The following is a 16,122-nucleotide window of genomic DNA, read 5'->3' on the forward strand; positions in this document are numbered from 1 at the left end:
TGTGGTCAGAGTCCACACCTGCCCCTGGAAATGTCTTACAATTTAAAACCTGGTTCCTAAATCTGTCTTACCATTATATAATCTATCTGAAACCTGTCAGTATCTCCAGGCTTCTTCCATGTATACAACCTTCTTTTATGATTCTTGAACCAAGTGTTAGCTATGATTATGTCGTGCTCTGTGCAAAATTCTACCAGGCGGCTTCCTCTTTCATTTCTTAGCCCCAATCCATATTCACCTACTACGTTTCCTTCTCTCCCTTTTCCTACTACCGAATTTCAGTCACCCATGACTATTAAATTTTCGTCACCCTTCACTATCTGAATAATTTCTTTTATTTCATCATACATTTCTTCAATTTCTTCATCATCTGCAGAGCTAGTTGGCATATAAACTTGTACTACTGTAGTAGGCGTGGGCTTCATATCTCTCTTGGCCACAGTAATGCGTTCACTATGCTGTTTGTAGTAGCTTACCCGCATTCCTATTTTCCTATTCATTATTAAACCTACTCCTGCATTACCCCTATTTGATTTTGTGTTTATAACCCTGTAGTCACCTGACCAGAAGTCTTGTTCCTCCTGCCACTGAACTTCACTAATTCCCACGATATCTAACTTAAGCCTATCCATTCCCCTTTTTAAATTTTCTAACCTACCTGCCCGATTAAGGGATCTGACATTCCACTCTCCGATCCGTAGAACGCCAGTTTTCTTTCTCCTGATAACGACATCCTCTTGAGTAGTCCCCACCCGGAGATCCGAATGGGGGACTATTTTACCTCCGGAATATTTTACCCAAGAGGGCGCCATCATCATTTAACCATACAGTAAAGCTGCATGCCCTCGGGAAAAATTACGGCCGTAGTTTCCCCTTGCTTTCAGCCGTTCGCAGTACCAGCACAGCAAGGCCGTTTTGGTTAGTGTTATAAGGCCAGGTCAGTCAATCATCCAGACTGTTGCCCTTGCAACTACTGAAAAGGCTGCTGCCCCTCTTCAGGAACCACACGTTTGTCTGGCCTCTCAATAGATACCCCTCCGTTGTGGTTGCACCTACAGTATGGCTATCTGTATCGCTGAGGCATGCAAGCCTCCCCACCAACGGCAAGGTCCATGGTTCATGGGGGGGGAGGCATAGGACACCAGTGAATGAAAATATGCAAAATATGGAAACTTACTGACTTCTATACCCGTATAGTTGACAATTATTCTTATGCTGGAAGGAGCCGAATCTAAACAGTGTAGCAGTTCTACTATATGTTTTTTCCAGTTTGTTTTCATCAATATACACTCATAAGAACTTACAATTTTCTACCTTGTTTATTATTTGTTGTTTGTATACTCGGTTCATTGGAGGTGGTATATTTTTGAAAGCACAAAGCTGGATGAACTGCACTTTTTCAAAGTTTAAAGTTAGTCAGTTTGTGCATAACTCTTCAGTAACTTTGATAAAAACATCACTTATTGTTTTTTCTGTTGATGCTTCTTTGCTGAACTTCACAGAACTGCTTGCATCATCTGCAAACAGGACTAATTCTTCTTCCTTATCCAGATAGAATGGCCGATTTTTAACGTAAAACAAGAACAATAGTGGGCCAGTGGCAAACCCTGTTGACTCCCATTGTAAATTCTATCCATGGAAGGGTCTAGGGTAACTTTCTACATTCAGTTTCTGAACTAAGAACTAAACCAGCATTGAATAACCCTCTGGCTGCACAGAGGATTTATTCCAAAAGCTAGAAAATTTTCTCTCTCTTTTAACAATAGTTCACTACCAATTTTATTTTATAATCTGATCTGTCAATAATGTGTACTGTTGGATTTTGTACAAATTTTCTTAATGTGGTAAAGTACTGTTCATAATACGAAAGTATTTCTAGGTCATTGCTTGTTCTAGTTACTTTGCAAAAGTGTTTTTTTGTTGTGAAGATACTCTGATACCTGTAATGAACCAAGGTTCTTTTAATGACTTACCATTATTACATTTAACTATCCTTTTAGGAAAACTACTTTCAAAAATTGATACAAACACATAAAAAATATGTGAATTTATAGTTAACATTAGGTTTATTGTAAACTTCAAGGCACACTAACCTCCAGCAGGCAAAGAAATCAGGTCAACCAAAACATATGGTACTGAGTCTCAGCCTTGACTTGTGATGTAATGATGTACATGTACACACATACTCCTCAAGCCAGTATATGGTGCATGGTAGAGGATACCTTGTACTGTTATGAGTTGTTCCCTTTCCTGTTCCACTCACCAATGGAGCAGCTGTCTGTATGCATCCATACAATTTGCCTTAACTTGTTTTGTGATCCTTACACAAAATGTATGTTCATGGTAGTAGAATTGTTCTACAATGAGCTGTAGATGCTGATTGTCCAAATTTTCTTAATAGTGTTCTGTGAAAAGTACATCATCTTTCCTCCAGGAATTCCCATTTGAGTTCACAGAGCATTTCCATAATACGTCTTGATCAAGCCTACCAATAACAAATCTAGCATCATGCCTTTGAATTGATTCAATGTCTTCCTTTAATCCGACCAGGTGGAGATCCCAAACACTTGAGCTGTACTTAAAAATGGGTCACACCAGTGCTCTATAACCAGATTCTTTTATAGATGTGCTACACTTATGTAGAAGTCTCCCAATAAACCATAGACAACGATTTTTCTTCCCTACTACTGACCTCATATGCGTGTTCCATTTCATATTTCTGTGTAACATTTATTTATTTATTTTACATGTCCAGGAAATGAAATTATTACAATGCTGGTATATCATTAATACCAAACATACAGAGATTAACAACATACAGTGAATCAGTTACAGAGGAATTCCAATGAACTACAGGTAGAAAATAATAATAACAAAAAAATACAGGAATTAATATGTACAGCAAGAATTTGCAAAATACAGCAAGGAGGATAAAAAAATTAACAAACAAGGTCCCAATGTTCAGCGATGTTAACTGCCATTTTGTTAGTTGTAGCAAGATTGCTAGTAGTGCATGTATCCAGCAGAATCCCACAGACTAGCAGATTTTGTTGATCATGTAGGTCACCACATTGTCAAACTTGATCATCACTGTTAAGGCCTCATTTCCTGAGGTTGACTTTGCATTGTGATGCCCCTTGTGTCTCCCATGTAACTTTATGCCTAGATATTTAACAATGTGACTGCATCAAGCAGTATATCAATAACATTGTATTCAAACATTTCAGGGACGTATTGTTATTCAGCTACAGGAACTTACATTTTTCTACATTTAGAGCAAGCTGCCATTTGTCGCACCAAATAAAATTTTTTCCTTAAGCCATCCTGTATCCTCCTACAGTCACTCAACAACACTTTCCAGTACACTACAGCACTGTCAGCAAACAGCGAAGATTGCGACTCATGTTATCTGTCTGGTAGTTTATGTAGATAGAGAACAAGAGTGGTCCTGTCACACTTCTCGCGAGCACTGCTCGTGATACCCCTGTGTCTGATGAACGCCCACCATCCAGGATAATATACTGGGTGCTTTTATTTAAGAAGTCTTTGAGGCACTCACTTATTTGAGGACCTATGCTGTATGCTCGAACCTTTGTTACCTCTCTACAGTGGGGCACTTTCCGGAAATCTAGGCATATTGAATCTGCCTGGTGGCCTTCATATTCATGATTTGCAGGATATTCTAAGAGAAAGTGGCAAAGTGAGTTTCACATGAGTAATGCTTTCTAAATCTGTGCTGATTCACGGACAGAAGCTTTTCTGTCTCAAGGAAATTAATTATGTTCGAACTTAGAATATGCCCACGAATTTTGCAGAAAACCATTGTTAAGGGTAGCGGTTTCTATTTTGCAGGTCCTTTGTTTTACCCAGAATACGCCCACGAATTTTGCAGAAAACCAGTGTTAAGGATAGTGGTTTGTATTTTGCATGTCCTTTGTTTTACCCTTCTTATGTATAGGGGTCACTTACACTTTCATTTTTTTTCCCCAGCTGCTTGGGGTTTTGTGCTGGGAGAGAGATTTGCAATAATTACAAGATAAGTAATGAACCAGTGCTAATAAGTAGTCTCTGTAAAGGCGAATTGGGATTCCATCCAGATCTGGTGACTTATTGGTAAGCAACACTTTCAGTTGCTTCTCAACACAGAAATGCCTATTTCTGTGTCCTCCATACAGCAATCTTTGTAACAGTTAAACAATGGTATGTCTGTACACCCCTCCTGTGTTAAGTATTTTTAAACGCAAAATTTAAAACTACAGCTTTCCTTTTGCTGTCTTCTATGACCCCTCCAGACTGATTGATGAGTGACTGAATAGAAGTCTTCAACTCACTTAGTGATTTTATGTAGGACCAGAATTTTCTTGGGTTCTCAGCAAGATCTTTTGCTAACATATGACAGTGGAGGTAGTTGTTTGCATTGCACATCAGTCTTTTTATAGACACATTAATCTCTACTGGCTTTTGCCTGTCTACATTTCTGTGTTCTTTTCTGAACCAAGGGTGCAGTAATCTCTGACATCAGCATTTTCTGAATTTTGTTATTAAAATGCTGTAGATCTTTTCCACACTTCGTCCAGTTACTCAGCACATCCTTCCCAGAGCATGGTTTACAGTCAGTTTAAACTTCCCTCTTAATTCCTTATGTCCATCATATTGAAACCAAATGATGCCCATTTATTGTCTAAGTAGCATGCTAACAACTGCTTATCTACTCATACCACGATGTTGTGTTATTTTACATCATGCCTGGGTGCCGTATTTGAAATATGGCATGTTTGAAGGGGACTGAAAGACCTAAGTTGAAACAAGGCCCCGGGAGTAGACAACATTCCATTAGAACTACTGACAGCCTTGGGAGAGCCAGCCCTAACAAAACTCTACCATCTTGAGCAAGATGTATGAGACAGGCGAAATACCCTCAGACTTCAAGAAGAATGTAATAATTCCAATCCCAAAGAAAGCAGGTGTTGACAGATGTGAAAATTACTGAATCAGTTTAATAAGCCACGGCTGCAAAATACTAACACGAATTCTTTACAGACGAATGGAAAAACTAGTAGAAGCCGACCTCGGGGAAGATCAGTTTGGACTCCATAGAAATGTTGGAACATGTGAGGCAATACTGCCCTACTACTTATCTTAGAAAATAGATTAAGAAAAGGCAAACCTACGTTTCTAGCATTTGTAGACTTAGAGAAAGCTTTTGACAATGTTGACTGGAATACTCTCTTTCAAATTCTGAAGGTGGCAGGGGTAAAATACAGGGAGCGAAAGGCTATTCACAATTTGCACAGAAACCAGGTGGCAGTTATAAGAGTCGAGGGGCATGAAAGGGAAGGAGTGGTTCGGAAGGGAGTGAGACAGGGTTGTAGCCTCTCCCCGATGTTATTCGATCTGTGTATTGAGCAGGCAGTGAAGGAAACAAAAGAAAAATTCAGAATAGGAATTAAACTCCATGGAAAAGAAATAAAAACATTGAGGTTCGCCGATGACATTGTAATTCTGTCAGAGACAGCAAAGGACCTGGAAGTGCAGCTGAACGGAATGGACAGTGTCTTGAAAGTAGGATATAAGATGAACATCAACAAAAGCAAAACAAGGATAATGGAATGTAGTCGAATTAAATCAGGTGATTCTGCGGGAATTAGATTAGGAAATGAGACGTTTAAAGTAGTAAATGAGGCCTGCTATCTGCGGAGCAAAATAACTGAGGACGGTCGAAGTAGAGAGGATATAAAATATAGACTGGCAATGGCAAGGAAATCGTTTCTGAAGAAGAGAAATTTGTTAACATCGAGTATAGATTCAAGTATCAGGAAGTCTTTTCTGAAAGTATTTGTATGGAGTGTAGCCATGTATGGAAGTGAAACTTGGACGATAAATAGTTTAGACAAAAAGAGAATAGAAGCTTTCCAAATGTGGTGCTACCGAAGAATGCTGAAAATTGGATGGGTAGATCATATAACTAATGAGGAGGTATTGAATAGAATTGGAGAGAAGAGAAATTTGTAGCAGAAGTTGACTAGAAGAAGGGATCGGTTGGTAGGGCATATTCTGAGAGATCAAGGGATCACCAATTTAGTATTGGAGGGCAGTGTGGAGGGTAAAAATCGTTGAGGGAGACCAAGAGATGAATACACTAAACAGATTCAGAAGGATGTAGGTTGCAGTAGGTACTGGGATATGAAGAAGCTTGCACAGGATCGAGTAGCATGGAGAGCTGCATCAAACCAGTCTCTGGACTGAAGACCACCACCACCACAACAACAACAACAACAACAACAACAACAATGAAGGGGAAATTAAGTAATATGTGGTGGCTCTGTCAAGTGTTGAATTTCAGTGTTCTGAAACTTACTCGTCATGGTATTAGTGACTGGTTGCAATTGAAGGTATTGGTGGGTTTCTTGTTTTGTAGTCAGAATTGTTAATTGCTAAGGATATGGCAAAGAAATTCAGTAGCTGTTCATTGACTGTTGCTGTGAATGAAGATATGGCCAGTAAAATGAAATTTTTGCTACTATATGGCTTCATAGCCAAATTTTTATAGTATCACAAGTGTCAAGCACATAAAGTTGACTGAAGTTGGTGCTTCATTTTGTTGTATTCTTGTTCATTTCAAAAAAGTGTATGATATAATGTGTGTTTGTTTTGTTTGTTAATGAATCATGGTATTTTGTCTAAACTTAATTGTTAGTCTGCATTGAAGGAAAGTCAGTTACACTAACTGTGGTCTGTAATAGGGAGTATTGCAAAGTCTGTACAAACAGGTGACACAGACTCACAGATGTAGTGCCTCTGTTGGTAAATGTGTGAATTAACATCGAAGAAAAGTGGTTGTGCTGATGGACTGATCTGTAGTGTAGGCCATTGTCAAGATTAGGTAGGAATGTTAACGGTTTGGTTCTGAATTTACAAAGCTAATGAAAGTGAATGGAGAAGAAATTGGCTGTTATGACAGACTGTTCTGCAATGTAGCCTCAGGTCTAGGTTGTGGAATGTGAAGTTTAATCATTTTCTGGCTCCAGCCACATTTAAAATGATGTTATCAAAAACTTTGGGGCTATTTTCAGAATGCCTCGTTTTCCGAAGTTGTTGGGGAGGGGTGATGTTCTGATAGTCTTCATGAATACATAGAGGGCAGGCTGATCGTGTAGAAACAACTGCATACTGCCTGCGTCTACATAGCGCCCCCCCCCCCCCCCCCCAGTTGCCATTAAATAAACAGTCCACAGTTCTGTTGCAGTTTCTTCAGGATACCCATGAGCTGTAATTTGTAGGTGGCAGTCATCAGGTGGTGTTGTTGACTATGGATCGAAACTACAAGGCAGATCTTTGATGTTTCATTTCACACAATATTAAATTTTTGTATGATGTTACCGTGGTGAATGCCAGTTTTGTGGGCAACTCTCTATGTGGACAACCCCCTCTTGCTGTAAACCGACTACACCTGCACAGTATAAACTTGATATGATCCTTCAAGGTATGTTGACTGACTGAGTGTACATAAGCCTTTTTGTCTTGTTCACAATTGGATACACAGTGTGCTCTGCCGAACTGTACTGGGAATACAGGTGTACATTTACCTCCATTAACACATCACAATGTGTAATGATTTCCTATAAGCAATGTGCATAGACTATTTAACATTTTTTTCAACATTAAGTAGTACATATCACATGGCTTATGGGATAGCAATGCTTTTTTACATTTTACGTTAAAAGAGTGAAACTTTATTATTATTATTCATACTTTAACTGTTTTTACATAATTATTTGTTAGTAAAAGAACTAGTGAATAACTGTTGCTGCTAAGGATACGAATTGAAATATGTGACAGGAGAAACAGTTTATTTTCACAGGTAAGCATCATTAAGTCATGTGACTTTTAGAGGCATTGTGTGTTGGTGACAAAAATTCAGTACTGCACATCGGAGTGGCTTACTCCATAGCTATTCCTAGTCTGTGGTCAGGAGTGGGGTGCAAAACCTTTTTAAAAGCTGTCTGTCTAGTATTTATTTAATCCGCTAGTTTTTTTTATATCATTTGAATAAAATGTTTTTCCTGCTGCACTGAAATCATCCAATTCTTCTTAATTTCTCACTGTTCTGTTATTTTAAATCTCATAAATTACTGTGCATGAAAGTTTCATTTTCATGAACAAGGTATGAAAGATTAAATTCTTGTGTTTTTTGGTGGAGCATACACTGAATTACTAATGTGGGACAGGTTAAAACTAAATGAACCAAACCTAGTTACCAGCTTTCCACAAGCTGTGTTCCACCAGCTAAGCCATCTAATTATGCTCAACAGGCACACACCTTGGTTTCTGTTCCTATTCCATTCCTTTAAAATGTTCTCTTGGAGTAGTGTGGAACAGGAAAACTGACATTTGATAGAGCTTGACATCAATACATTCTCAACATGAAATTCATTCAAATTATGCATGTCATTTAAATACACAATTGTAGCACATGAACACTTGCATGCACAAGAAGCAACATAATGTCAGAACTGTACTTCACAGTTTGAATGTCAGCATGAGATGACTGAAGTGTAATTGACATGACAATGGATGTAAACCCTGGAACATTGGAACACTGCTACAGCTGTGCTAATCCCATTGTTTGTTAGAATTTACTCCTATTTCAACATAGACAGTGTTTGTGTGTGTGTGTGTGTGTGTGTGCGAGTGAGCGCGCGCGCTTCCTGTAGGCTAGTCAATATAGAGTATGGCATTGTGGTTTTTAATTTTTATTTTTCCCCACATCTGTCTTATTTTGGTGTAATCTGCTGGAACATTTCTCAAGTATAATTGGGACAGTAGGTCTGAATGCATCAACCATTATCAAACATCATATCACATGAATGCCTAGTGTGATGATGTAAAATTTTGGTAATGCGCTCCAGATTGTGACTGTTTCCTACAGGGATTACTACTGATTTGGCAAAGTTGTAGAGATTGGTTTGGTGTCATTTCTTCTGTACATACATGGAGTTGTATTTCATAAACACAGTACTCATCCATATAGTGCAAGGAATATTTAACACTTATATGTAAAACAGACACTTTTCTATTCTGCTCATCCATCTAACCTGTTGCTAATTGAACGAATGTGTGAGATGTCCCTAGTCATTTACTAGCCCATGATAATCTTTCAGTAACCAGACATCTGAACTTGGATGAAAACTGAATAGAATGAAATACTGCATGCATCTATTCGAATACAATGGATTCATCGTTGTGACATATTGATATACATAATAGCAAAGAATTTTTTCTTTGTATGTTCTTTCTTTTTCATTACTCCTTCCAAGAGCTTTTACTGCTTTAAATCTGCCGTTCCATTGAGATGTATGAAATAAAAAATTTTATTACACTTTTTTTTAAAAATTTAATTTACATCTTCACTCATTTCACAATCTAGCATCACTCATATATTAATTAATCTGTGAACAATTACATGATTGAAATAAAAATATAGGTGCTGTTATTGTAGTACATGGCACCTGCATTGAATATGTAATTTCATTCTTTCTGTTGTTATTGGTCCTGTGTCAATAAAATTTAATTAATTTCTGGATGTTCCTTGATAATGTAGTAATCTTCTAGTCAACTAATGTGTGTATACATCATCAAGATAATTAATAATTATTTCAGCTGCACATCGTTTAAATCGTAAATTACTTTTTAAAACTATATTAAGCCTCATATAAAGTGAAACAGGAAAAAGTTAACATGCAGAAGACAGCAGTGATGTATCATTGGAAGATCACTACTCATGAATGTAAATGTAGATAGTAAACAATTGTGCTTAGGTAGACAAAATGGAAGAGTAGCAAGAAATGACTTAGTATTATTCAGCACTTGTGAAGAATGGTGTGTGCCTTTCTGCCTCTCTCTCAGTGAGCATTCAGTAAATTCATGTGATGACAATATAATAAACAATTTTGGGAAGAAGTCTCACATTTCTGGTTGATTTCTTTGTTTTGTGCACTTCAGCCTTAACGCACCTGTGAGAACTATATGTGATTAGACTATGAGCAATTGTATAAACAGTATTACCTGTTACGTGTTTGGACATTGTGTCCATTTATGGCTGTGCCATGTTAAAGTTGCATGGCCTGTGGTGTTGGTTATGTATCTAGTCCTTGTATTATTGTGTGTTTAAGACGTTTAAGGACACACAAGTGATAGTCATATGTTATATGGAGATAAGTCAAAGTGAAGGAGGTAAGAGCAGTAATTTCAGTACCAAGTTTTTAGAAGACTAACCAATTTTAAGTTCAGGGTGATCCTTCACTTGCATCATCCCACATTTAATTTCAGTACATTTGTTCTACTGTCAATGTAATTTACAAAACATCTCTGACTGGAGAGAAACATTTGAGGCTTCACAATAATAATAATAATAATAATAATAATAATAATAGAGAAAAATATTGAAGGATTATTAAGTATATACACTCAGAGGTGTAAAACAAATTATCGTAATTTGGTCAGTTACCATCAATAGCTAAGCAAGGACATTGAAAAACATTTCCTGTTTTTTATCAATTTACATTCTGACATTTACTCTTTTAGGAGGAGTATACACAGCACTGAATGTTTGTGACAGGTTAAAACAGTGTGCAAGTTTTTGACTCTAACACAGATATCTGGCTCTTGCAGGTAGTGCAATTGATAGCACACTGTCCAGAAAGGCAGGTGTCAGGGTTTGTGTCTTGTTGCAATATGCAGTTTTAATTTGTCACAAATGTTCATTTTGCTTCATATTTTTTCTTACTGTGATAAGCTTCAATTTCCAAACTGTTTGTATCTTAGTACCTTTGATTTTTTCTTCTTCTATGAGTTGATAACACTTCTAACTTAAGCCTTTTATAAATATTTATATAGAGTTTACCAACTGTATATTCACTGAATTGACACAATAAGGAACAATCACAATTCTTTCTCAGGCAGTTGCAGTACCAGTTTGTAGAATGGTTGAGAGATACTGAAAGTGATACCCACCACATAGTGAGGATTGCTTTGAGAAGAATCATATCGTCTTTATAAGTAACGGAGAAGGAAAAGTTGTCGTCACATACTGATGTACCAAATGAACAGCCATCTCATATATGATTTTAGTTGTACATCTACCCCAAAATGCATCATGGGGTGTAAGTAACTGGGGGATACCTATCATTTATTTGATGTGTCATGCTATGTGTCACCTAAATGTGATTTTCATAATGTACGGCTGCTTCTTTTAATGGATTGTCCTTGTTTTCTGTCTGTATACAACAAGAAACAGCATACTTAATTCTTCTTTGAATCACATTGTTATAGATCTGCCAATTGAATTACGCTGAATTTTTCCCCTTTGAAAATTTGAGTTGTGATAAGAAATCCACACTCATATTTTCATTTCATTAATAAATTATTAAGACTATAAACAATACACGCATTGCACTTGTGACTGATCTTAGAAACTTAAGAACATGTATCTATCTATCTGCTGTGGTTAATGAGCAATGAGACCCAATATTGCATGTGTAACAATTTTTCTGAACGATTGTTGCATATTTTTTCAATGAGTAGTGGAGGTAGCATAAAGGAATTTTTGTAGATGTATGTGTGAAAACTTTATCTGTAGAAAAATACTCAGTTGTGTCATTCTGTGTGTACTTTTAGCCCCATATACTTAAAACATTAAAAAGTGAGAAATGATTATGTAAGTTGATATAATAATCAGATACTGAATTAGACATATTAACTTAAAATTCACTCGTGTTACATCATCATGTGTTTTGTAAGACTACCCACAGTTAATTGTTGCCTCCAAGCAACAGGATACGTCATTTGATGCTATGCTGGAAGGTGATACCCAGTGATTTAATATGATTAATATAGACATTGTAAATCACTGTGCAGCATCAATTAGTTGTTAGTGATGGGTTTTGATTAATAGGTGGAGCTATGTTTCATTTTGCGACCTGTTTTGTGTGATATAAGAAGAAAAGGCAAAACAAAATTAGGGAAGTATCACACATGCAGCAGATTGTGGTAGAGAGCATCCTGCCTCTTATCTTATCAGCTCCATTTCAGGTTCTGCCTACCAGTGAAGGAGAAAGTAATGTAAACAAATATTACTAGCCTGAGGCAAAGTGATGAAAGTTGGTGTTGAAAGTTACTGTGCTAGGAGACCTCACTAACTTTTTCTCTTCATACTTTTATGTTCAGGATATTCATAGCTGGGGATGTGTGGTCACATTATCATAACAGTTCCTTAAGCTTTCCCAAATGCCGAGTCAGTTATTCAGTGTGAAATCTGTTAATATTTTTAATAATATTGTACTAGTAACCACATTTATTTTTGTCATACTTCAGTTGATCTGTGCCATAGTGTCCTTTGGAAACCCCTTTCACCACCACCACCACCACCACCACACCATTCTAGCTGACATCTTTTGAGTCCACTTATGAATGTATGGTAACCACAATACCTTATTTGTATTGTGCACATATTTAAAAAGTGTTCCATCCATGAAACTGATAATTTTGTGATGAGAAAAAAAGAGCTCTGATATACTATAAATGAAAAATATTGAGGTACAGATATGACATTACAAAAGAAGTAATAACTCCACAATGCTGTACTTGTGTCAGAGGAAGTTTTCATTTTAATAATTATGCTACTTTATTTCCTTTTTGTTTCCTTTATCTAGCAGAGCATTTAATTTGGCAAACAGATGTTGAATAAGAAGTTCCTTTTTTTAAAACTGTTTCAATAAATTATGTACTATGAATGGTTTTATCTCGTGTGCATGCACAACACTTACTTTTCTTATTTGGTGTGTAGATAAAAATATAAAATACTAATTTTCTCATGTACTGCATGCAGAAGCTATTATTATTGTGTTCATGCTACTTTTGTTGCCCTTCAGTCACCACTGATTGTTGATGTAACATATAATAAGTTTCCTTGCAAACACTACAGATGTATTGGAAACTTGGGCATGTGGAAAGGAATTTCATATTCAACAAAGATTGTTTGATTAATGTATTAATTAGTAATAAACCTTCTGCATTGCAATCACAATAAATAATGTTTTAACAGCCTAAGCCAAATGATTTCATAAAAAAAAAGTCCAGTTGCTACAATATATTTATTGCTATTATGTTGTCTGGGATATTTGAAAGATAAACTCCATTTTCAAGCCAAAATTAAAGTTTGAACATTACATCTGTTTCAGTTTTTCGTCTTTTATTTGATTACATGGTGCATCTCAGTATACTCAAATAGAAAACACAACTTTTGAATTTTACATCATATGATTGACAGAAGCTGTGAGATTTCATTGTTTCATTCATTTCAGTTAAATGTGCAGTCATCTATAATCTACTTTCCAAATTCAGACAGTGTCACTCTAGAAACATCATTTGTCAATCAAGACAACCTCAATAATTTTTGTCAGCACTTTCTGACAAACCATGGTAGTAATTAATCTTTAAGAAGCATTAGGTGATACTCCATTGCTGTTGAAGATGTCTTAATGGTACCAGGAAAATTTATTGTTGTTTCATTTATTTAGCAGGTGTACTCACATAGACGGTCACAGTCACTGCCTCCTCGCCTTGGCACCAGAATGAAGCTGCCCAATCAGGGTCACCTACCTCAACTCTTTGCTTCACCATATGTTCAGACATACCGATTCCATTCTGGACTTGGTGGTGACATTTGTGTACATGAATTAATGGCTGAGAGTCGTTTGTGCTTCCAGTTCCCTCAGCAACTGCTGTAAGTTATAAATTATTTTAATACAAGAATTTTTGTTCTCAGGGTATTTTTATACTTTATAACGAATGATGTTTTTTAGCTGTAGTGAAACTCCAAAATGTCTGATATTACAGATGACAGATCATAATGTAGCAAGCAACCCATAACCAGTTGTATAGCAAGCAGAAAAAAGGATCACTAATAGGAATACAGAAAATAGCAATTAGATTGGAACTCAAACACTTAGCAATAAATTGATAAAAATAGTTGTACAGAGTTACGTAGGGAAAAAAGGCCAACTAAAGCTATCAGTACCAGATATTACCTGTGCCCTGTAACATAATGATGATGTCGTGTATGGCATCATACATATACAAACAGAAAAGGAACAGAACAACAAACTGGCAATATTTTTGCATCTGTACTACTTTTTGGAATGCAGGTTGTGGTGACATATTGTTCTGTTGCATAGCCCGATGTCTAGGTGGTTGGAAAATGAGCGACTGATAGTGAGTTGGTGGCATCAAACGCTGCAGTTAACCTGGAAAAAAAGAGGATGTGCTAAAATTGTGGAACGTAGATGAGACAAATAAAATGACAAACATTTCTAATATATAAATTCAAGTCCTCTGCACTTCTTTCTGCATATTTGGGTTAATCTCAGGAGCTGCTTTAGGGATTTCGATAGGGTTTTTACTAATAGGTAGACTGATTTATGAGGAAGGTTTGTGTATATAATTTATAAATATTTCAAGCCAGTTGACTGAACTGTGATGAATGTGTCAAACACGACTGTGAAAATGGTGCCATTGCTATCTATCAGTGAATGACAGAACTCCTTGGATCTACAGTTTTGCACAACACAATAAAGCCACAGCCAAACTGAGTGCACATGAACCCTCTGCTTTGTTTGATGTACCAACAACAGGAAGTGTTTTGTGTTATGTGGTCAGTGTGGACGCAGCTTAACATATTCAGATATTTGTGTGTACACCTTGAAATTAAGCTACATTCTGTGCACATCATCGTATAACCTAAAGTCTACCAAGTGAAGAATAGCAACATTGCTCATAACCATTGATGGGTTTGTAAGTTTCTAAAAGGAGGAAACAGACAGGGGCACGATCTTCTTGACACCTTAGAAATGGAGAACTGAAAAACATTCAGGAATGAATAACTAAATTTTTGAGTGCTTCCATACATGTCTGGGAGATGCACTTCAAAAAAAGATGAAAATTTCTGCCTCGTTTTTTCAGCAGTGAAGCAGATGACCCAAATTTAAGTTTTCTGCTTCCCTTGAATCAAACCCAAATGTGGACATGATTCCTTGCATGGCAGGGCATATAAGTCTGCCACAAAGAATTGTAGCAATGAGTATGAACAATGAATCAATGTGTACTAAGGTGTACAAGAGAAACACAGGTTATACATCTAGATCAGGAACATTTCTTTCTGTTTCATTTCCCTCTAATTGTGGCCTTCAGTCATGATGCAGTCAGCCAGCCTTCAGTGCATGATATACTACAAGTTCAAAGACATACCTAATCACACACAAAGATGCATCCATGACTTGTGTAGAATATGTACATTGGTTGTAAACATATTAACTCATGACATGCTCTCATCGTTGCCACGAGGCATCATTCCAGATACGGGTAACATTCATGCCTCCTAAGTAATTTCATGGCGTGCACTATTTAAATCATTTCAGTTATATGACACTGATGATTTTAAATACCAACATTGTTCTCGGCATTTTATGGGTAACTCAATGTAATGGCCCATACACAAATTTGCTGCTCCGCCAAACAGGTCATCTGACCCTAGATACTTACTGTTTAGTGGTGAGTTGACAGCATTCAGCACTGCAATTGATATGGAAAAAGAGGACATGCAAAATGTGTGGAAAGTAAAGAAGACAAAGCCAGGGGAAGTTGTCAGCAGACTTGGTGTTAGTTGTGCATTGTCTGAATTATAAAAGAAACGCTATACCTCTTTCTCTTTTTGTAAATAGTTCTTTTCATATCTTTGAATCACATGTGATAGGATGTTATGATTCATCCAGCAAGCAGTGAGGCTATGTACTGAAGCATATGTTATCAAAGTGAGTCAATGGCCTGGTGTGAGGTGCACGAGGCACAGTCCTTGTAACAGGTGGTGTTTCATCTGTTTGATGGTCTGTTTGCATTGTGGGATCCAGGTAAATGAAGTTGGTTTTATGGACTACTAAAATTGTGACTGTGTTGAGGATGAAGCACAGATTTTAATATGCCACTGTGGCTCTGTGGTGGGAATTAATGGTGTACTTTAGAGAACAACACAGGCCATACCCCATCCTTTCTGAGAATATGTCACAAGTA

General features: G+C 36.9%; 1 protein-coding gene across 2 annotated transcripts in view; it reads left to right on the plus strand.

Moving 5' to 3' along the window:
• The window catches only part of LOC126259671 (inositol polyphosphate-4-phosphatase type I A), a 272,253-nt gene that overhangs the window by 161,509 nt on the left and 94,622 nt on the right, over nucleotides 1-16,122 (plus strand). Inside the window, exon 7 of one of the 2 annotated variants that reach the window (XM_049956616.1) lies at nucleotides 13,581-13,783. In XM_049956616.1, the coding sequence (XP_049812573.1) occupies nucleotides 13,581-13,783 (203 nt within the window). Of the gene's footprint in view, nucleotides 1-13,577; nucleotides 13,784-16,122 lie in introns of both variants that reach the window. The other variant, XM_049956617.1, reaches the window with a different exon arrangement.

Source organism: Schistocerca nitens, chromosome 5 (genome assembly GCF_023898315.1).
Source record: "Schistocerca nitens isolate TAMUIC-IGC-003100 chromosome 5, iqSchNite1.1, whole genome shotgun sequence".
In the NCBI taxonomy this organism is placed as follows: Eukaryota; Metazoa; Arthropoda; class Insecta; order Orthoptera; family Acrididae; genus Schistocerca; species Schistocerca nitens.